This window comes from Hylobates moloch, unplaced genomic scaffold, assembly GCF_009828535.3.
Source record: "Hylobates moloch isolate HMO894 unplaced genomic scaffold, HMol_V3 SCAFFOLD_5, whole genome shotgun sequence".
In the NCBI taxonomy this organism is placed as follows: Eukaryota; Metazoa; Chordata; class Mammalia; order Primates; family Hylobatidae; genus Hylobates; species Hylobates moloch.
In genome coordinates, this window is record NW_026652280.1 from 24,733,742 (window position 1) to 24,756,889 (window position 23,148).

Below are 23,148 nucleotides of genomic sequence, written 5' to 3' on the forward strand. Positions count from 1 at the left end.
GAGATCTGATGGTTTTATAAGGGGCTCTTCCCCCTTCGCTCTCTCTCTGTGTCTCCTGCTGCCTTGTGAAGAAGGTGCCTAGCTTCCCCTTCACCTTCCACCACGATCGTAAGTTTCCTGAGGCCTCCCCAGCCGTGCTGAACTGTGAGTCAATTAAACCTCTTTCCTTTATAAATTACCTAGTCTTGGGCAGTTCTCTATAGCAGTATGAAAATGGACTAATAGAGGACATATCTGAAATCACTAGCTAATTCTAATAACTTTTTATGTGTAAAAAAAATTGGTACATGTACAAAAAATTAAAATTTTTTTTTGTTTTTATATTGTTACTTTAGTCACCAACCAAAACTGAAAACTTTTATGTCTTTGGGTAAATAATGATGAAGAATAGAATGAGGTACTCATCAAATAGTCCAGTAGCATTATATCATTTTGAATATTTGCATTGCTTTGCATTATACTTTACTATGAACGTATGTTTCTTTCATGAATTAATGCTTTTTGAGGTAGGGTGTTTTTAAAGCTGCAAATTCATACTTTTGCTCTAAAGTTTTCCTGCCATATAACACACTTTCTTCACTAGTAGAGCTCTCTGGATGGATTTTTGCTGACCATGGATGTTCTCAAAAAAAAAAAAAAAAATCTAGACAAAGCATAATCATTTCTTAGGAAGAGATCCATAGCACCCATCAAGACCAGTCTTCCTTAATAAAAGGATACACGTCTCAATTATTGCCATGAAGGATACACATGTCTCAATTATTCCAGTATAGACATTGGAAAATGTCTATATTGTGTGACTGCCTAGAATGGACTGGTTTCTCAGATTCTCCAAAAAAAAAATTTGTTTTTGGAGAAGACAAGATCTCACTCTGTCGTCTAGGCTAAAGTGCAGTGGCATGATCAGGGCTCACTGCAGCATCGACCTTCCCTGGCTTAGGTGATCCTCCCAACTCAGCCTTCCTGGTAGCTGGAACTACAAACACACACCTCCACACCTGGTTATTTTTGTATTTTTTGTATAAATGGGGTTTCGCTATGTTGCCCAGGCTGGTTTCAAACTCCTGGGCTCAAGCAATCCACCCCTTTCAGCTTCCCAAAGTGCTGGGATTACAGACATGAGCCACCACGCCCAGCCTGGTAAAATATTTCACCAGGACTGTATCATTGAATATGTTGCTGCTCTTATTCTTAGTTGCTGCTCTTAGTCAACCCAAATGGATAGCTAGAGGAGTTTTCTGCCATCGTGTGATTTCCCCCCAAACTTAAGGTCTGTTATCACCATCACTCTACCTTTTTCCCTCTTCCCCTAAACTTGCTCATGTAAAACTATTTTGGAGGGTGATAATGTTTGTCATTTCACTAGTAGAATTGAATGAAACTGTTAATTTTCAGAAAAAAGAAAGTGCTTAAATTTATTGTAAGATATTAGTAACTAAAGCCAAATTCTTCCCTAGGCAAAAGCCTTAATTTTTCAAGCAGAGTTTTTGCGGTGGGTGTGTGAAATTGAAGACACTGGATTCCGTGGCTCCCAGAAAAAATGAAAAGAATGGAGTCAATAAGACACATCTACATACTTTAAAATTTCGCTTAAAGCTAACTGTTTTTTTTTTGGTTTTTTTTGTTTTTAGCAAATGTGTGTGTATGCATGCGTGACAGTCTCAAGAAACGCTAAGTTATGAGCAAATCTAGTTAAATGTCTTCAATACATAGTGTCGGGCCCAAAGATGAAAATTTTAAAAATGGAAGTTCTAGTCTAGCTTCTGACAAGGTCTGAATTTACTTAAAAGTGAAATAAGAATGTGAGAAAATACAATGTAATTTTGCAAGGTAGAATGATTAATTGATAAATGAGTCAAATCCTGGTTGTGTTTTCAATTCAAACAAAACAGTGTCTTCATGGACTACAGCGATCCAAATAGACTGCAGAGGAAGGAAAATTTGCATTTAACCTTATAGCATGGAGGGGAATTAGACATAAGGAGAGGAGATACAGGACCACGGCATGGGAGATTACTTCCCACTTGCAGAATGAGACTATTACCACTTGCCAACTACATGACCTATCATGTTTTCCTGATTGGCAGCCAGACTGCTCTCTGTCGTTTGTACATAAACCTGCCTGGGGCAATACTGGTGCCACCTCCCAGTCAAAGTCTAATCCAGAGTGAACAATCCAGGCTAACACAAATCAATTCCACTGTGGCCCACATTGCTTCTTTTCTATAAGTGACGGGTGCTGGACACTTTGTGACATTTAATACAAATTCCACCTGAAATGAATGCAAAGCTTGGCGCTGTGGAAAAATCTTTATTTTTCCAATAGGCTATTTGACATATTAAGCTAGGTATGAGATAGTTCACTTCTAAGCTCCTTTCAAAAATGAATTTTATTTCTTATTTTTTATATCACTACTCTCTCTCTCTCTTACTCTGTCTATGTCTATCTCTGTCAACACACACACACACACACACACACACACACATACAGGATTTGGCTCAGCTCCTCTTTTTATTATTATGTGATTTTTTTTGAGTCCTAAAATCATATAGCCTCAATATTCTATTGTTGGTTGTTGGCATGGCAAATACAACACCATAAAAAAAAAGCCTTGGCAAATTTTCCTAGAACTGGGCTAAAAAAAATGGTGTGGGAAGGATCAAAAGGCTGACAAGTTTAACAGTATTGTTTATTCCTGCACAATGACTGATGGTCTTGCTGGTTCTTGGTTCTATGATATAAAAGGGAAGAAAAGGCCAGAAGACTGCAGTGTTTCAGGAAATGCATCTCACTTAGTCCTTATCGTGGTGTCACAAGCTGTACCACAAGAACCAGGAGGACTTTTAGATACAGACAAGCCCTTCATGGGAAGGCAAGGGGCTAAAAAGAGTGGGGAAAAGAACTGAAATGTATCACACCCATGAGGCTCTGTTTAATGAAGAGTCGTAAAGGTAGAAAGGAATTCAAGTAATCAGGTGGTCTAGCCCCTCAGTTTTTGGATGAGAAGTCATATACAGAGAAGGAAAATCCAAGATTATTATTATAATTTGAAATATAAAGTGTGTTAGAAACAAAGTAGGAATATTTTTATTTTATATGGAAAGGGAATTTTATCCTGGATATATGCAGAAACAGAATTTCCATAGCTAGAATATCCCAAATGAAGGTGCTCATGGATTCACTCTTCCCCACTCTATCTCTCAGCTCCCGCTATTTTTGTTTAATGTAAGTTCCATTAGCACAGAAACTTGATCTCTTTTGTCTACTGCGGATCCACATAGCTCAGCTCAGTGGCTGCCATATAGAAGGAGCTCAATACATATTTGTTGAGTGTATAAATTTATTTAAGCTATCTGCAGCCATGCAAATGTCATGATTAATGAAATTAATCTCATGAGCCATTTGTGGAAGTGGTGTCCATCCGAGTGCAAGGACTTGGATTCTCCCTTCTTATCAGTGAGGTAAGTATTTAGATTAAAGGCTCACTGTAGTGCTTTCCAGGTCTGGCTTCCTGAGTTCATTTTTCTTTTCTTTTTTTTTAAGACAGAGTTTCACTCTTGTTGCCCAGGCTGGAGTGCAATGGTGTCATATCAGCTCACCGCAACCTCCACCTCCCGAGTTAAAGCCATTCTCCTGTCTCAGCGTCCTGAGTGGCTGGGATTACAGGCATGCACCACCATGCCTGGCTAATTTTGTATTTTTGATAGAGACAGGGTTTCTCCATTTTGGTCAGGCTGGTCTCAAACTCCCGACCTCAGGTGATCTGCCCGCCTTGGCCTCCCAAAGTGCTAGGATTACAGGCATGAGCCACCGTGCCTGGCCCCTGAGCTCATTTTTCTATCTTAAGTTGCACAAGAGTACAAAACCTTCTCAAAATAGAATATATCTTCAGTGGAATAGTTTCAAATAACATGAGAAAAGGCAAAGCAGAGAGAAACTGCACTTGAAAGTAAAATTTGTGCTAGCAGAGAACACATAAAGCTGTCAATTGAATAGGACAGGGCTCAGAGAACTGGGCTCCTCCATATAAGCATCTATTTGCCATCTAACATACCCTTATCACCACCTCTTACTTGCATGGCATTTTGCATGGCTCTGAGGATATACTCCTTGCTCGCCAGTGGTGAGCTTGGCAAATGCTACAGTTACGTGTTGATGGCTACTCCACATTTGGAATTACCCACACAAACTTTGGTGCTCTTTGCCAGTCTACTGGATAACAGTCTCAAGAAAGCCTTGACAAGCTATGAACCTGTGACTTTAATATATTAAATTAACAGAAACCAACTTTATATATATATATATATTTTTTTTTTTTTTTTTTTTTTTCTGAGACTGAGTCTTCCTCTGTCGTCCAGGCTGGAGTGCAGCGGCCCAATCAAGGCTCACTGCAGGCTCCGCCTCCCGGGTTCATGCCATTCTCCTGCCTCAGCCTCCTGAGTAGCTGGGACTACAGGTGCCCGCCACCATGCCCGGCTAATTTTTTGTATTTTTAGTAGAGACGGGGTTTCACCGTGTTAGCCAGGATGGTCTCGATCTCCTGACCTCGTGATCCTCCCGCCTCGGCAACTTAGTATTCTTTTTTTTTTTTTTTTTTTTTTTGAGACGGAGTCTCACTCTGTCGCCCAGGCTGGAGTGCAGTGGAGCAATCTCGGCTCACTGCAAGCTCCGCCTCCCGGGTTCACGCCATTCTCCTGCCTCAGACTCTCCAAGTAGCTGGGACTACAGGCGCCCGCCACCACGCCCGGCTAATTTTTTGTATTTTTTAGTAGAGACGGGGTTTCACCGTGGTCTGGATCTCCTGACCTCGTGATCCGCCCGCCTCGGCCTCCGGAAGTGCTGGGATTACAAGCGTGAGCCACCGCGCCCGGCTGGCAACTTAGTAGTCTTAAGACACTTCGGAAAGCTCAAAATAGTAGGCAGATAAGGTATCAGCGATATTTCTTTGCATTCCGTGTACAGAGTTTCAGAAAAATAAAGCTGTCAAGCACAAGATAAGCAGATGTTTAATATTTCCTCATTTATCTTTGTTGGATTGGGTTATGTCAGGCTTTAGTAGGTACATTTTCAGATCTGCAACTCTCACAGCAAGCACTTCACTGTCTGAATGATAGCCTCAGGGTGGTTCCCACTAATTGACTATGATATATTCTTTCCCATAACCACATTTATGTCCTGAAGGTTAGAATTAAACTATGGGTGGCTAAAGTACTCTAAGGACCTGCAGACTACCAAGAGAACAGAAGGCACATTTCTGAGGGAAGGGGAAGTTTCTTTAGTTTTTTTTTTTTAGCATTTTGTTCTATTAGGAAGGCAGTGAATTTTTATTTCAACTCTTCTTAAAGACTATTTAGAATTAATTGATGAGTGCCCATATGAAAGGTTTCAGATCAAATTGCAAATACAAATTAACATCAACTAAAAAATTACTTTTTCTCTAAATAGCATATTTTCCTTTGGCTTAGTTTAGTTGCATCTTTTGAAACTATATGAATATTCTTTCACTTTTTATTGTAGAAAATTTCAAACATATACTAAATTTGAGAGAATAGTATAATCAATCACTCAGCTTCTAAATTATCAATATATGGCCATTCTTCTTTCATCTGCCCTATAACTCTCCACCTAACAGATTATTTTGAAGCAAATGTCAGACATCATAATGTTTTTTCATAAATAATTCAATACATATCTGTAGAACAAGATCTCTCAACCTTACCACAATTGGCATGGTGTATTCTATACAGAAGGTTATTAAGTTGACTTTTTAATTAGATAGGTCTGAAATCATGTGTTAATGATGTTTTAACCTGTATTTCACTTACAACAAATCAATGTCAAGTATGTTTTCATATGTTCAATGGTTTTTCAATTTATTATTTTGAATTTTCTAGATGTACAATCATATCCTTTCTTAATAGAGCTTTAGGTCTTCCTCTCAAATTCTTATGCTTCTATTTGTTTTTTCTTATCCACTTTCACTGGCCAATACCTCTATTATAAAATTAAAGAGTAGCAGTGGGGAGTAGACTTCTTTGTTTCTGATTTTAATTGAAAACTTTTTAGTGTTTTCCCATTAAGCAACATGCTGGCTGCTTTTAACATGAGTAGATATTAAATTTGTCGATTGCACTTTCTTCCTCTATTGAGATGATCTTCTGATTTTTCTCCTTAGCTGGATTTTAATGGATTTCATTATGTAGAATCATCTTTACATTTCTGAAATAAATTTTACTTGTTCATGATGTATCATTTTTAATGTGCTGTTGGGTTCTGTTTCTTATATTTTATCTAATTTTAAAAATTGGTATTCATAAGTAAAATTTATCTTGTTTTTGAAACAATCTTTGGTTTTGACCTTTGCATTATATTAACTTCATTGAATGTAAAATGTTTCCATCATTTCTGTGCTCTGAAATAGTTCATGTATTCTTGGGATTATCTGATTTTTAAATGTTAGAAAGAAATTCTATGTAAAACCACGTTGTCCTGGTGGTTTTGTCTGGGACTGTTTTCTGAATTATCTTCTGTTTTCTTTGGTAATTGGCCCATTTAATACTGTTTTTTCTTAGGTCAGTTTTGTAAAGCTGAAATGTTACAGAATATTAACCATTTCATCTAGGAATTCAAATGTACTTATATGGAGTTGTACAAACTATTTTCACATGATTTTTAAAATTCCCTCTGTTTTGATACTTATTTCCTACTTGACATTTCTAATTCTATATATTTGAACCTATTTGTGGAAGGCTGTGGAAAACAAAGCACCAGTGTTATTTCTTCAAGGGTTTATTTTTATTAATAATATAGCCTAGGTTATTAATCCTATTTTCTACCACCATTCACTTTTCGCTTAGAATGTCCTCTTCAGCACTGCTCTATCTTCTAAATTTAATCACACCCACAATTCTGCTGTCCATGAGTTCTTGCACTTCTCCAGTTTTACTCCAGTTTCTATACACCCACTAAAAGACAAGTGCTGTGGGGTCAATTTCTAGTGAACCTTGAAAATCTGGACATGAATTTGCTAAAACCCAAATACGCTCAAGGAACATTCTTGCTGGGAACTCTGACGCTTGTCAATAACGTTTTATAATCAGTGTTGGGAAAGGATTTTTCCATGATCTAAGACATTTTGCCTGAATTGAATGCGTTTTTTAATCACTGTTTACTAATATTGATCCATTCAGATCAACGCTTGTCATGCATTTCCCTGCTACGAATGATTACAACTCAGCAGGACCCAAACCAGCACAAAGCTATTTTGTTCCCAGGTGCAGAAAAATATTGACAGATACTCCAAATGGATTCCATCTGAGAACAATATGAAAGCAAAGAGCTAGTATTATCCCCGAAGTTCACATATATCCATGGATAGAAAGTGAATCCCTAATTAAAATATCCTTTAAAACACTGTTTTGCAGACAAGACCCAAATCTCAGGGTTAGTTAAAACAATTTAGGCTTTTGTCTTCAGATGAGAAAATGATCAGGAGGAACAAAACAGTACTACACAAATTTGCTGTTTCAGATTCAGAGAAGCCTTTGTGAGGGCTTGTGTTTATGGGCTATAAGTAATTGAGAAACATTTTTAAATGCTGATAGCCTAAAATACCTCTTAATGAAAACAGAGAGGTTAGTTCGTGACCAGCCTGGCCAACATGGTGAAACCCTGTCTCTACTAAAAATGCAAAAATTAGCCAGGCAGGGTGGCACACATCTGTAATCTCAGCTACTTGGGAGGCTGAGGCAGGAGAATCACTTGAACCCGGGAGGCAGAGGAGGTTGCAGTGAGCTGAGATCGCGCCATTGTACTCCAGCCTGGGCAATAAGAGAGAAACTCCGTCTCAAAAAACAAACAACAACAACAGAACTGAGAGTTTAGAATGTCACATCCTTCTTGGAAACATAAATGATAAATGTGTGCAATGCCAAAGTGTGCCAGAGTGTGCCCAAGGTTATGCTGAGGGCTAGGTGTACTGGGCCTTTCTTGCATTGCTATAAAGAAATATCTGAGACTGGGTACTTTATAAAGAAAAAAGGTTTAATTCACTCACGGTTCTGCAGGCTTTACAGGAAGCATAGTGCTGGCATTTGTTTGGCTTCTGGGGAGGCCTCAGGAAGATTACAATCATAGTGGAAGGCAAAAGGGGAGCAGGTACATCATATGGCGAAAGCAGGAGCAAGTGAGAGAGATAAAGTGAAGGTGCCACACACTTTGAAATGACACAGCCAAGGTTCCTGACTGGGCCTTAGAAGTAGAACACCACACTTAATTAGTTCAAGCTGGTGGCCAGAATAAGGATTTAGAAGCATCTCCCCTACTTAGCATCTCTTCCACTTTTATTTTAATAAGAACTAATCTTGTGCGAACACACTCACTATCACAAAGACAGCGCCAAGCCATGAGGGAACCAACCCTGTGACCCAAACCCCTCCCACCAGACCTCACCTCCAGCATTGGAAAACACATTTCAACATGAGATTTGGATGGGGACAAATCTCCAAACTATATCACTAGGTGTGTGTGCAGTTCCACGGGACACCACCAGTTTCTTTGGTAAGTCATTTGCACTACTGAGGTTTGAGGTGGTGAGAGAGGCAGGCAAGTTCTCATTTTTTCTTATGGATTCCTATTGAATCTTGCTTCCTCCACTTCATGTCCATCTTTCTTTGCTGCCTCTGGTTCTGCTAACTTCAGGTTCATAAGACATAAAAGCACCAGGTGGCCGGGCATGGTGGCTCACGCCTGTAATCCCAGCATTTAGGGAGGCCGAGGCAGGTGAATCACGAGGTCAGGAGTTTGAGACCAGCCTGACCAACATGGTGAAACCCAGTCTCTACTAAAAATACAAAAATTAGCTGGGCCTGGTGGCAGGCGCCTGTAATCCCAGCTACTCAGGAGGCTGAGGCAGAAGAATCGCTTGAACCCAGGAAGCGGAAGTTGCAGTGAGCCGAGATAGCGTCACTGCACTCCATTCTGGGCAACAGAGCGAGACTCCATCTCAGAAAAAAAAAAAAAAGAAAAGAAAAGAAAAGAAAAGAAAAGAAAAGAAAAAAGCACCAGGCTTAGAAAGATATGCCCAGCCAGCTCCTATGATTGCATAAGGTCTAATCTGATTAATAATGCTGTTGTTCAGCACCACTCTGCAATGGGAATAGCACAGCCGAGGTTGTTGACTGCACATGAGTAGTAGAACACCGCACCTAATTGGCTCAATCTGGTGGCCAGAGATAAGAATTTAGAGGTACCTCTCCCACTTAGCATCTCTCCCACTTTTATTTTAATAAAACAAAGACTTATTTTAACCAAAAACTCATTTTTGGTTGTTATTTCGGTTAAAATAAGTTTTTAAACTTAAACCAAAGAAAGTGGGCTCCCCACTTCCTGCTCTTTCCTTTAAAGAGACTGTTCAGGCATTTGCCCAATACTTCAGTGTGACCCACAACCTACTCCTTATATACACTAGTTGCCACGTGCTACTTGCTCTTCTTGTTCTCTGACTCTTCATTCCTGCCTTGTGTGACTTGGGGATGAAGGACTGTTTCACTGACTCATCACGCCCTCCCTGCCCAGGATCTGTACATAAAAACCTTTGAACTTGTTCGCCGTTATGGTGGTGGCTTGAATTGGTGTCTTCCATCTAAAACACGAGGAGCTGCGCCACATCGGGTTTTCTCCAGGACACTGAGGAGAAAAAATGGTTTGGCTCCCAGTGCCAGAATGATGGTTAGTCAGGCATAAACTGGACACAGGTCAGACAAGAGCCACAAGAGTATCTGTCAGTATAAACATTACCTGTCTGAGGGACCCCTGCCCTCCCCTCCCCTCCCCGTCACAGGTGGGACAACTAGGCATCTGGCCGTCTGCCAGGTAAAAGGATCCCTGCCGGGCGCAGTGGGTCACGCCAGTAATCCCAGTACGTTGGGAGGCCAAAGCGGGCGGATTACCTGAGGTCAGGAGTTTGAGACCAGCTTGGGCAACATGGTGAAACCCCGTCTCTACTGGAAATACAGAAAAATTAGCCAGGTGTTGTGGCACATGCCTGTAATCCCAGCTACTAGGGTGGGTGAGGCAGGAGAGTCACTTGAAACCAGGAAGCGGAGGTTGCAGTGAGAAGGTATCACGCCATTGCACTCCAGCCTGGGCTACAGAGCGAGACTCCATCTTGGAGCTTGGAACATGGGGCGCGGGGGGCGGGGTGGGGAGGCGGGGAGGAGAAGGATCCCACAAGAAGCCCCTGAGAGTCACACTGTAAACACCCAAGTCCAGCTGCCCTTCATTTCCCTTTGGGACAGTGTTGCTAGCAGGTCTGGGATTGGAACCCTAATTTAGCTGGGGGATCTCAAAACACACTCATAGTGATTCTGGGTTTTTTTTGTTTTTGATAAAACTCTCACTAATAAAACTTTCCAGAATGCTGATAATACAGCCTGAGGTATCTGTCTTTGTTTTTTAAAGTTTAGAAAATTAAAGCATACCTACTGTTACAGCTAGGATAGGGCCATGGACAGAACTGCTATTTCAAATCTGATATCCTGCATAACTTACTTCCAACCTATGAATTCCAGTTTTGAAAGAAAGCCATATAATTACCATATGAAGGTATCCTGCTTATATATCCTGATAACCAGCTGAGAGGGTCTTTCAGTGAATTGGCCTATAGTTGAAGTGTTTATTGCATATTCAATTTCAGTATTTCTATATCCACTGAAACAAAGTTATGAACATTTAACATTAGCTTATTTAACTCTAAGGTGTAGTTTCGGCATTTCCCTCCAAATTCTTCAAAAGAAGACCTATGGATGCTAACTTGTCTTAAAATCAAATAGCAAATGGATCAAAGAATTTTGCTTCATATCCACGTATCAACCTTCAGCTCACACTGATGACAAGGAAGGGGAAAATTTGGCTCCTTGTCCAATTTACAGCCTATTAAGCCAAAGGAAGAATAACTCTTTCATGGTTTGGAATAGGGCACCTTCAGAGATTACTCTCAAGTTAAAGGCCTCATGAAATCCATAAAGGGTAACTGGAAACTTCATAGATAGTTTTTTACAACATTATGGTATAGAATTTTATGGTTATTTCCCCAGACAGGTATACTTGGTAATTCTTATGTACCAACTAACATAATTTCCACATAAATCTAATAAGTTTTTATCAAGCAAAGCAAATTGTGACTACGAAGAGAAAAAGGCCACACACACACACACACACACAAAAGGCCATTGCAGTAAAATTAACAAAAATATCAAAAATTAGAAAAGAATATTTGAGGCAACTCAAATGATAGTAGAATAATGATAAAACAGTGCCTGATGTATTTGTATGTATTTAATCATATATATACTTAATCATATATAATACATATTTAATCAGGTACTGTTCTATCATTATTCTATTATCATCTGAGTCTATTATCATTTAGTCTAAGCACTAAACACTAATAATTAACACATTTAGTCCTTAAAACAATGCACACTACACATTTAATTTAATCCCTCTCAAAATCTAGTTGCCTTTTCACAAAAATCACAAGCTGATCCTAAAATTCATATGAAAATGAAAGGGACACAGAATAGCCAAAACAATCTTGACTGAAAAGTAATAAAGTTGGAGGACTTATACTTCTCAATTTCAAAACTTACTGCAAAGTTACAGTAATCAAGAGAGTGTAGCACTGGCATAAGGATAGACAAATAGATCAATGGAAGACAACTGGGACTCTAGAAATAAACTCTTACATTTATGGTCAATTGTGACAAGGGTGGCAGGAAAAATAAATGGGAAAAAGAATAGTCCTTTCAACAAAGAAGCTTTTATAGAAAAATTAACTTAAATGGATCATAGACCTAAATATAAGAGCTAAAACTATGAAACTCTTAGAAGAAAATATAGGAATAAGTCTTCATAACTCTGGATTAGGTAATGATTTCTTAGACTCAAAAAAAGAAAAAAAAACAAATAAATTAAAAACTTTCGTGCTTCAATAGACACCATGATAAAAAGGAAAATACAACCCCTAGGCTGGGTGAAAATACCTGCAAATCATATATCTGATAAGGAACTTATATCCAGACTACAAAAAGAACTCTTATAGCTTGATAAAAAGACAAATAACCAAACTTTAAAAATGAGCAAAGGCTTTGAAGAGATATCTTCTCAAAGACTACATATAAATGGCACATGAAAAGAACACAAAACAGCATTAGTTATTAGAAAAGTATGAGTCAAAACCGCAGTGAGATACTGCTTTACACCCACAAGGATGGGTATAAAGAGATGGACAGTAACAAGTGTTGGTGAGGATGTGGAAAGTTGCAACCTTCCTATATTGCTGGTGGGAATGTAAATGGAGCAGCCACTTTGGAAACCAGTTTGGCAATTCTCCAAAAATTTAAACATAGATTTAATGCATGATCCAATAATTCCACTTCTGGGTCTAGACACAAAAGAAAGGAAAACATATATTTACTCAAAGATTTGTACATGAATGCTCATAGCAGCATTATTCATAATAGCCCCAAATTGTAAACAAACCAAATGTCCATCCACTGAATGTGTAAACAAAATGTGGCATGTATGTACAATTCAGTGTTATTCTCCATAGAAAGGAATGAAGTGCTTATACATGCAACAACATGGATAAACCTTGAAAACATTATGTTAAAGTATCAAAATCAGAAGCAAAAGGCCAAATATTTTATGATTCTATTCATATGAAATACCCAGAATAGATAAATCCATATAGGCATAATGTATAGGCGCTTTTGTCAGTGGCTGGTGAGAGGAAGATTGGGGAATGACTGCCAATGGATATGGGTTTCTGTGGGGGAACGGTGAACGTGTTCTGGATTTAAATAGTAATGATGGCACAACTTTGTGCATATTCTAAAAAAAAAACTCAACTGTACTCTTTAAAAGGGTAGATTTTATGATACATGAATTGTTTTTCAATAAAGCTGTTATTAAAAACTCCAACAAGGTAAGAATATTATATTTTCTCTTACAATAATTTTTCAGGCCTAGCTCCACAATGTTTGTTTGCATTGTAGTTACTTACTAGTAAGTATCATGCATATTCAAACAATAATACCCTCCTGAAACCAAATGGAAATTGCCTATAGAATACATTTTATCTATAGGCCATAAAATACATTTCTATCGAAAATTAGAAAAGAATATTTTCTAATTCTATATGGTAATAGAAAATGATACAATAGGGCCTGATATACATGTATCTATTCAATCATATATACCGTTAATCATCTATATATTTAATCATATATATACTTAATCAGGCACTGTTTTATCATTATTCTAGTATCATCTGAGTCTATTATCATTTAGTCTAAGCACCAAACACTAACGATTAACACATTTAATCTTTAAAACAATGCCACAACACTACACATTCAACTTATTCCTCCTCAAAATCTAGTTGCCTTTTTGCCAAAATCACAAGCTGATCTTAAAAACTCACATGGAAATGAAAGGGACACAGAATAGCCAAAACAACCTTGACTAAAAAATAATTCTCACAAATAATTTCTCACAAATAAAGTAATTTATTATTTATAAAAATGTTTGTTATTTGACAAAGTTCCAACAGCCAATCTTCTGTGCACATGCGCTCACAGATCAGGACTGAGTAATTGAAAATCATTGAGAAACAGCAGGGCAGGTTGGTGATCCAGGCACTGCCAAGCAATACTGGATCAGAACTGGAGTGTGTATATAATCCAGTGGGTCCCACGCTGGGGATCATCAGTATTCCCTGTGACGTTTACAAATACCAACTTGAGGGACTCTCTGGATAAGCTGAAACAGAGTGTCTTCAGGCAGGTCTTGGACACGCGGAAGCTTAAGTATTCCAGTAGGAATCAACAGAAAAGCAGCCAGGTCTGAAAACCATTTTTCTCCATCCTCTTCCTTCACCTTGAGACATGTCTATAGGGCACTATTCCAGAATCTTGAGATTGTGTAAACCCCTTCAGCACCCAATTCCAGTGTAGAAAACCCATTGGTCAAGAAAGGAGCCCATTTATCTATTAATAATTTGATCCTGTGGCAGTTTAGAGTGATTTCTCCTTACTGATGGCTATCAGCAAAGCTTGGCACATAGCTTGCGGATTTCTCCTTCTGCTGAAAACTGTTATAAGTGTCTTTAATATGCTTTCCCCACTACATACGATTTTGTTCCCTCACAAATACTAAATTTCCCTGAAAATTAGGAGTAGCCCCCAAAATATTATAATTTTACTCACTCAAAACAGATGCACTGAGATGTTATATAAATGTTTGGATTAAATAAACTCACTTCAAGAATTTTTGGAAAGATTTATCATTTGATTTCAAAAATTTTTCTGCTTGTCTTCTTAAGTTGGTTGCATGACTCAATTTTTCTAAGGGAGTCATGATTTTTTTTTTTTTCTTTAAATGCTTTCCTAGATCGTTTCTGCCAGGACTCCAGCTAGGGAACAAGAAAAATGCAAATTGCTCGAAATTCTGTAAAGCTGTATATTGAAAGAATCTTTCACATATGTCTCTTCTAAGACTGAAAACACTTGTGATGTGATGAAGCAGAACCAATGTCCATCGAGCAGACTAGGAAGTACACACAAAGAGGCCAATGCCTTCCCTGAGATCAGTCACCAAGACAGGAAAATGAGTTTTCCTAATTCAGTGGTTCTCAAACTTGGCTGCTTTAAAAACTCCCCAGTGCCCAGGCCATACACCAATTTAAGTATTGTAAATCTGAATTCTGATATGACAAAAGCATGTGTACCTTTTAACACTGTCCCTAATGATTCCAACACGTAGCCAGGGTTAAGAAGCACTGCCCTACCTCTTAGCCCAGAAACTCCTCACTGCCAATGAATGATTCCTAAGTCTCACTCTACAGCTACTAGAAGAGTAGACCACACTTATAAAGACATATCTTTTCCTAAAACAGTGCTTAGTTAGGAAGATGGTTCCTTTCCCACCATAGGCGCCTGATTCAATGGGCTAACCAGCACCAGTCACAGCATGATTCATTGCCCTTATCATGAAAATGATATGCCACCCTCAGTGAAGCAGATAATCCATCCCTTTTCTCTGTAGTTATATAATATGTGAAAGGATATTAAATTTATGTATGCAAATTGAAGTTTCTACTCCTAAACAATGTCTCCATAGAGGAAAAGATTTGGTTTTAAATTAAAGATATGGCTTGTTTAATAAAATGATTTACTAAGTTTTCTGACATTGGCATATTACTTGCAAATTGAGTTCATTTTCTAGCTGGCTGCTGCTTTGAGGAAGTCTTGCCAAAGTTCCACTGCTTTGCTTTATTATCTGAGAAAGGACAAACTAATCAAAATATCTGCCCACAAGTTCTGCCTTCCTGAGATGTGGAGAAGCTGAATTAGATAGCATCTGTGGGTTCATAGGCAAATATCTATGAAAATAAGATGTGTCATTTCATTAAAAATTTCTCACTTAAATAAAATTCTAGATAACTCACAGAGCCATGTGATTCCAAAGAAAAGCCAAGATCTCGTTAGAAAAAGAATGTTGGCTAATCATTGTTTTAGCGGATATTTTACAAGAAGCATTTTATGAATTTAATAAATACTGGAAAATGGAGATTATATCTACAGAGTATAGAATTAGTCCAAAGAAGGTGCTTGTTTGTTTCACCAGGCTCTTTCTACCCTACATAGATGCCTATAGAAATAAAAATTTCTGACTTGGAATTTTCCTTCTGTGATGTGCATGATTTGAAGCTGAACAGAAAATAAGGGAGGCAATTACATATGATTCTTAACTTTTATGTGATTGGGGAAAATGTTTCTTCATCTACTAACTTATTTGGAATGAGTTCTACCTCAGAAAATCTAGGGCTCCAAATCTGACAGAGGAGTTCAGAGGAGAGAGGAAAAACTCATAAAGGGATGTTTGGTTGGGTGGGCAGAAATAATCAGGAGGGGTTCATGGGGAGATGAGATGAGAGCTGGACTTTGATAGGGAAAGGAGAGAGGGAGAGCTGGAATGAGGAGACTGGTGGTCCTGGAAGTAAAATGTGCATGAGTGTCATTGGTTACAGGAGATTCGGCTTAGATGGAAGCAGAAGCTTCTGGGGGCCGTGGCAGATGAGGTGGGATCTGAAGGGTCATTGTTGTTAATGGTATAATGGAAAGAGGCAGGCATTGGAATCCACAGCCCTGAGTTTAGAAGCTCAATTTTAGCCATTTACCAACTACAGGAAAAAGTACTTAACCTTTGATTCTTAGGATGTTTATCTGCAGTCGTGAGTATGTAACGTATCTGGCTCCCTGCCTTGAAGAGGAATTCACCACGAATTCCTCTCCACTCTCGACATGCCAAGAAATAGGGAACCACAAAACCCTTTTGACAAGTACCCAATGTAAAAAAAATACAAAACAATTAATCAATTATTATAGGCTACTTACTAACCTAATTGAAGTCACCAACTTCATGAGAACAAAGGTAGTATAGAAATCTCAGGGGAAAGGCATGGCTGAGTTTTTAAAATCTGGTTTTACTTCTATTTCACAAAGCCCTAGATTATTTCACTAGATGATTTCAGCCACTTCATCCCCTACTGGAGCTCTGATTAAAAATACAATATGTCAACAATGACTAATTACAGCTTTAATGAGTCTATTGTTTACTTCTTGGCAGTAACCTAATCGATTGACCATGTTTCAAACTCACGTAGTGTTTTCTGATATAAAACATTTATAATTTTGTCTTTGTCGAGTTTCATTCCCCAGCTGTTACTAGTGAGAAAAGTCATCATTAGCACAAAGACATTTACAGCTATGACCACCTTTCGTGCTGTTTAGTGCATTTTAAAATTTAATCAGAACAGAGCAGAAGGCAGATTCTTGGTGCCTCATTCAGAGCCTGCTAAGGTTCTGACAACGGAGAGTGCCATTCCCAATTCTACAATATTCTTTAGCTTTCAAATTGGTGATTTTTTTTTTTTTTTTTTGGTTAATTGAAATTTTTGGCGGACGAAAGTCATGAAATATTTGAAAGTGGATGGTTTGATGAAACTACACTTATAAAAAGGTCGCTACTTAGAATTTTGCATTATATTTTTGCTCAACTTTTCATTAAGTTGAGACGGGAAACTTCATATGGAAACATATCCTGTTGACTACTCATATTCACAGTGACTGTTCTTACTGAAAAAGAATCACAAATTCAGCAATAAAATAAAATAAACATCAAGAATTGTAGTTCTTACAAACTAAGATTTGTTATAAGACAGTTGTTATGAATTAGCTTTGCCTGTATTTTCCAGATTTGATCTAAAAGGAAAGTTTGTGGCACTCAGAAAGGACACAGACTGGGGTATGTTACATCTCATCTCTGCAAAGTCACCACCTTGAAGCCTACTCCTGGCCAGGAAAAAATATGACAATTTCCATTAAAAAGTGACATGTTAGTTTCTCATATTTTTGAACAAAAGGACACATATAACTTACTACATTAAGTCAAACACTAAAAGGTAAATGGTAACATTTTAGTGGAAAAAAAGATTACAAAAAGCTGTCATTCACAAAGAATAGATTTGCTGTATCTGACACTTCCAGTTTATGGATGGTCCAGTCCCAAAGAAATTCTTGGGAATCATTCTACTCCTCCAGTGTCAAAGAATGCTCTTCCTAACTCGTTTCTGTTAATTTTTAAAAATGAAAGTCCAAATCCAAATTTCATTTTATAAGTTTCCAATAACCTAAACTGCAAGCAGTGGAGCAGAGAGAAGGAGATTTTTAATAGCTAAACTCAAGAGTTTTCCTGGCCAGGCGTGGTGGCTCACACCTGTAATCCCAACACTTTGGGAGGCTGAAGCAGGTGGATCACGAGGTCAGGAAATCGAGACCATCCTGGCTAACACGGTGAAACCCGTCTCTACTAAAAATACAAAAAAAAAAATTAGCCGGGCGTAGTGGCAGGCACCTGTAGTCTCAGCTACTCGGGAGGCTAAGGCAGGAGAATGGCGTGAACCCAGGAGGCGGAGCTTGCAGTGAGCCGAGATCACACCACTGCACTCCAGCCTGGGCGACAGAGCGAGACTCCGTCTCAAAAAAAAAAAAAAAAGAGTTTTCCTGCTGGAAGCTGAGCCCATTTTGATAGGTGTTATTCTTACAACAAAAGGCATAATTACGAAAACTAAATGCTTATATACTAAATTTCAAGCATATAAATTTTAATGCATAGGATAACAAAATAGAAATGCTTCACATTTTCTCTATGACTACATTAAATTGAATATATCATTGTATGTGACTATGAGAGGGTTTATATTTTAGGAGAATGTTAGCACTGTCCTTCTCTGATAATATTACTCGGTAGTTAATCAACTAGTTCATATTTACATGGTGACAAATACAGGCTAACATAAGGTCCATTATCTTTCTCCTAGTCAAGCAAAGGTTGGGACTGTAATGTTGTAAACTTTAAAATCTTCCAACATCATCTGAAAGAGCTGATTTTCCCTGGGATCTAAAATGGAAACTAGTTTTATAAATCTAAAGGGAAGATGCTCTTGTTGAATATCCTTTATCTCATGGTATATAGGTTTATGTTGTCTTAAGCAATCTAATTAAATAGGATAAAATAGGAGGAATGAGTATAAGGATGCAAGCTACAACACTTTTTTCTGAAGCATAACAGCATGGGCTGGGCTATATCAAGTTTATGGATAATAAATAATGAGTGCATGTGCACACGCATCTGCATGCATGCCCACATGTGCACACATGAATGCACACACATGAACACATGAGCATACACAATATAAACAGGCACATCAAGCGTGTGTCCATCATTAAGCTCGTGCATGCACATCTTCTATTTATATGCCAGTCTTCTATTTAACCTGATCGTGTCAGAAGATATGTCTATTTTGAATGTTTATGAAGCCAGAAATATATACAATTTACAATACAAATTTTACAAGTTATACAAATTTGAAATTTTTTAATATTCATAATTCAAAGTAGGAGAGTGAGATGCTCTTTTTTATTGATAATTTGATGAAAGTTAGCCAACATGCAAAAGCTACTCTACCTCTAAAGGGTGTGGTGGGTACGATGGAAATGATTCGTAGGTCTCTTTACCTGGAAGTAAGGTAGAATTATTTCCCGGATGGGCAGAAGAGAACAGAGGAGTTTTTTGTAAAAGATGTGAGTGGGTAGGTAAGACAGCACATACCATTAGACTTGTTAAATGAACTCTGACAGAGTACCCAGGTGGAGACCTTATAAGGTTGGGCATTAAATGTGGAACAGGGCACTTCAAAAGGAAAGATCAAAAAGTTTCCTGGGGACTCTATATTGTTAATTGTCTCTCTGGTTCCTGACTTTGATAAAAATGAGTACAGCAAACACATTTATGAAACCTTTGCATGTAGAACACTAAACCCAAGAGAGGGAAGAAAATGAAGGAAGAAAATGGAAATGTATGTACAACAGTTTAAAAACATTTGAAAAGCAGCAATTATGACATCTTAGGTAAGAAATTAAAGAAAGAGTGTGGGTTTTATCATTGGAATTAGAGTTCATGATATGCTTGTAGCATAGTTTCTTTTATGAAACAAAGATACTAATCTTCCCCCAGATTAACTGATTTACTCATTAACTCACCCAGCAAACATTTATCAGGTGCTAATGTGCACTGGGCACAGAGTTTATTGTGAAGATTACATGAAGCATCCGAAAAGTCTCCACAGCTTGCTCTCCAGCAAGACCACTGTAACAGCTGAAATGGCCACATGCCCTGGTCTGCTCAGCACAGGCCCAGTTGACATTCCCCATTCTGTTAGTGGCACCCACTTTCACTCTCTGAAAGGCCCTGCTTTGGATAAACTGCATGGTCACTGCAACAAAGAAGAGCCTCCTAACTTGTCTCCATGCTCCCAGTTTTGCCCCATCCATTCTCCACATAATAAGTAGAGTTATCTTTTAAAAATCTAAGTCAGACCACATTACTGTTCTGCTTAATATCTTCCAGTGGCTTCCCATCAAACTGAAAATAGAACCTAAAGCCACTTGTCTGGCTTACGAAATGTTGCATGATCTGGCTCTAGCTAGTTCTCTACTAATACTCTTTGCCCTCTTTGTTATATTCCTTGAAGGAGCCAAGTTTCATCCTGTCCCAGGGCCTTTGCACTGCTATTGTCTCTACCTGAACTTTTCCTCCTCCCCAAGTTTCATAAGCTGACTCCTAATTATCATTCAGTTCTCAGCTGAAATTTTTCTTCCTCAGAGAGATCTTGCAGAACCCTGTATCTAAAGAAGGCTCCCATTCATTTTCTATGGCTTCTCCATATTTTAATTCTTTTTTATAGTCTTTCTCTCCAGCTGATGTCTGTCTTCTTGTTCATTATCACTTGCTTTTCCCTCTAGGGTGCAAGCTCTAGGAAGGCAGAAGCTTTGCACGTCTTGTGTTTACTTTAGGGTCTAGCTCAAAATAAGTGTTCAACAAATGTTGCTGACAACACTAATATATGCCTTGTTGGATCTAATTCAGTGTGGTTGTATAATAAAGACTACTGGTCTTGGAGAACTTCAGGGTGTACATATAAGAAAAGTGAATACTGCACTTTATATAAGAAAAAGTATCTTTACTCAAAGGTACCTTGTATGTTGAATCCAAAGAAGAACCCAGTCTAAAACTCACAAATATAGAATTAAGTGACCCTGATGAATGACTATATACTTTTCAATAGTATACTGAACCCTGTCAATAGCTGCATTTAAGACAGTAAATTACTGAATACCTACTTTTGCTTCTGTGGTTTTCAGAACCACGCTCAGCAAAAATATGTGTTGGGGATTTTAATGAGGTACTGGAACCGGTCTTATTTAGGTGCTCAAGGGTAAGACTACTGAAGAGGGAATTCCACTCAAGAGAATAATTGGCTCAAATGCTTACTTCTGCCTTGTATCCAAGGCTGCTAATGGAGCAACAGAACACCTTGGACACCACCCTTTGATGATATATATTATATAATACAAATAATTTGTACTTTAAATGAAGGCAATAATCATGTTAAATCAGGGGTCCCCAACCCTCATGCCATGGACCCTTGGCATGGTCCCATTGGTCAGTGGCCTGTTAGGAACTGGGCTGCACAGCAGGAGTTGAGCAGCCAGCGAGCAAGCAAAGCTTCATCTGCATTTACAGTTGCTCCCCATGGCTCACATTACCATCTGAGCTCTGCCTCCTGTCAGATCAGCAGCAGCATTAGATTCTCACAGGAGCGTGAATTCTATTGTGAACTGCACATGCAAGGGATCTGGGTTGCACGCTTCTCATGAGAATCTAATGCCTGATGATCTGATGATCGGCAACCTACAAAATGGGAGAAAATTTTCAGAACCTACTCATCTGACAAAGGGCTAATATCCAGAATCTACAATGAACTCAAACAAATTTACAAGAAAAAAAAAACCACCCCATTAAAAAGTGGGCGAAGGACATGAACAGACACTTCTCAAAAGAAGACATTTATGCAGCCAAAAAACACATGCAAAAATGCTCATCATCACTGGCCATCAGAGAAATGCAAATCAAAACCACAATGAGATACCATCTCACACCAGTTAGAATGGCCATCATTAAAAAGTCAGGAAACAACAGGTGCTGGAGAGGATGTGGAGAAATAGGAACACTTTTACACTGTTGGTGGGACTGTAAACTAGTTCAACCATTGTGGAAGTCAGTGTGGCGATTCCTCAGGGATCTAGAACTAGAAATACCATTTGACCCAGCCATCCCATTACTGGGTATATACCCAAAGGACTATAAATCATGCTGCTATAAAGACACATGCACACGTATGTATATTGCGGCACTATTCACAATAGCAAAGACTTGGAACGAACCCAAATGTCCAACAATGATAGACTGGATTAAGAAAATGTGGCACATATACACCATGGAATACTATGCAGCCATAAAAAATGATGAGTTCATGTCCTTTGTAGGGACATGGATGAAACTGGAAAACATCATTCTCAGTAAACTATCGCAAGGACAAAAAACCAAACACCGCATGTTCTCACTCATAGGTGGGAATTGAACAATGAGAACTCATGGACACAGGAAGGGGAACATCACACTCCGGGGACTATTGTGGGGTGGGGGAGGGGGGAGGGACAGCATTAGGAGATATACCTAATGCTAAATGACGAGTCAATGGGTGCAGCACACCAATATGGCACATGGATACATATGTAACAAACCTGCACATTGTGCACATGTACCCTAAAACTTAAAGTAGAATAATAATTTAAAAAAAAAGAAACTTCAACATAAAAAAAAATGCCTGATGATCTGTCACTATCCCCCATCACCCCCAGATTGGACAGTCCAGTTGCAGGAAAACAAGCTCAGGGCTCCCACTGATTCTACATTATAGTGAGTTGTATAATTATTTCATTATATATTACAAGGTAATAATAATAGAAATAAGATGCACAAATGTAATGTGTTTGAATCATCCCAAAACCATCCCCCCACCCCAGTCTGTGAAAACATAGTCATGAAACCCATCCCTGGTGTCAAAAGGTTGGGGACCACTGTTTTAAATGGTTAAATATGGCTAGTGTTTCAGGAAAATTCAAGAGAACATTATCATTAAAGGATGTAAATAACTCACATTATATGTAAACTAAAGGATGAAGCTTGTATGGTACCATTTTTATTTTGGACTTGATTCTTCAGCAGCTGATGAATTAATTGTTCTGTAAGGGACTGGACTCTGAAAGCAGGTCTGCTTGCGGACAAATTTCAGCTATGTTGAGTTCTCAGAACCTGTATTATAGAGATCTAAATGGTGGGTTAGGAAATTTCACACTTAATTATTTTTTTAATCTCTACATATTTTTAAAATAAAGGTTATGTTTAATCTCATTACTCCCACAACCACCTAAACTAAGGCTTTCATTGATTTGCAGAGTAGCTGGTAAAAAGAGGCACAACATATTTGTTGAATGGTTAACGGAGAAGACACAAAGAAAGAGTTGGAATGGGACATATTTCTACCAATGAAAATCCTAAATGGGAAAGTGGAGAACTAGAAGCTTACTAGAATAAAGTCAATAGGCACATGCAGAGAC

General features: G+C 38.4%; 1 protein-coding gene across 3 annotated transcripts in view; it reads right to left on the minus strand.

The window, feature by feature from the left end:
- Positions 1-23,148, minus strand: part of RAB27B (RAB27B, member RAS oncogene family) — a 183,667-nt gene that overhangs the window by 19,221 nt on the left and 141,298 nt on the right. Inside the window, exon 1 of one of the 3 annotated variants that reach the window (XM_058438316.1) lies at positions 8,058-8,196. The exons of 1 other annotated variant lie outside the window; for it this stretch is intronic. In XM_058438316.1, coding sequence (XP_058294299.1) covers positions 8,058-8,083 — 26 coding nt within the window. In that variant the 5' untranslated portion in view covers positions 8,084-8,196. Of the gene's footprint in view, positions 1-8,057; positions 8,197-23,148 lie in introns of those variants that run through there. One more of the 3 variants, XM_058438314.1, reaches the window with a different exon arrangement.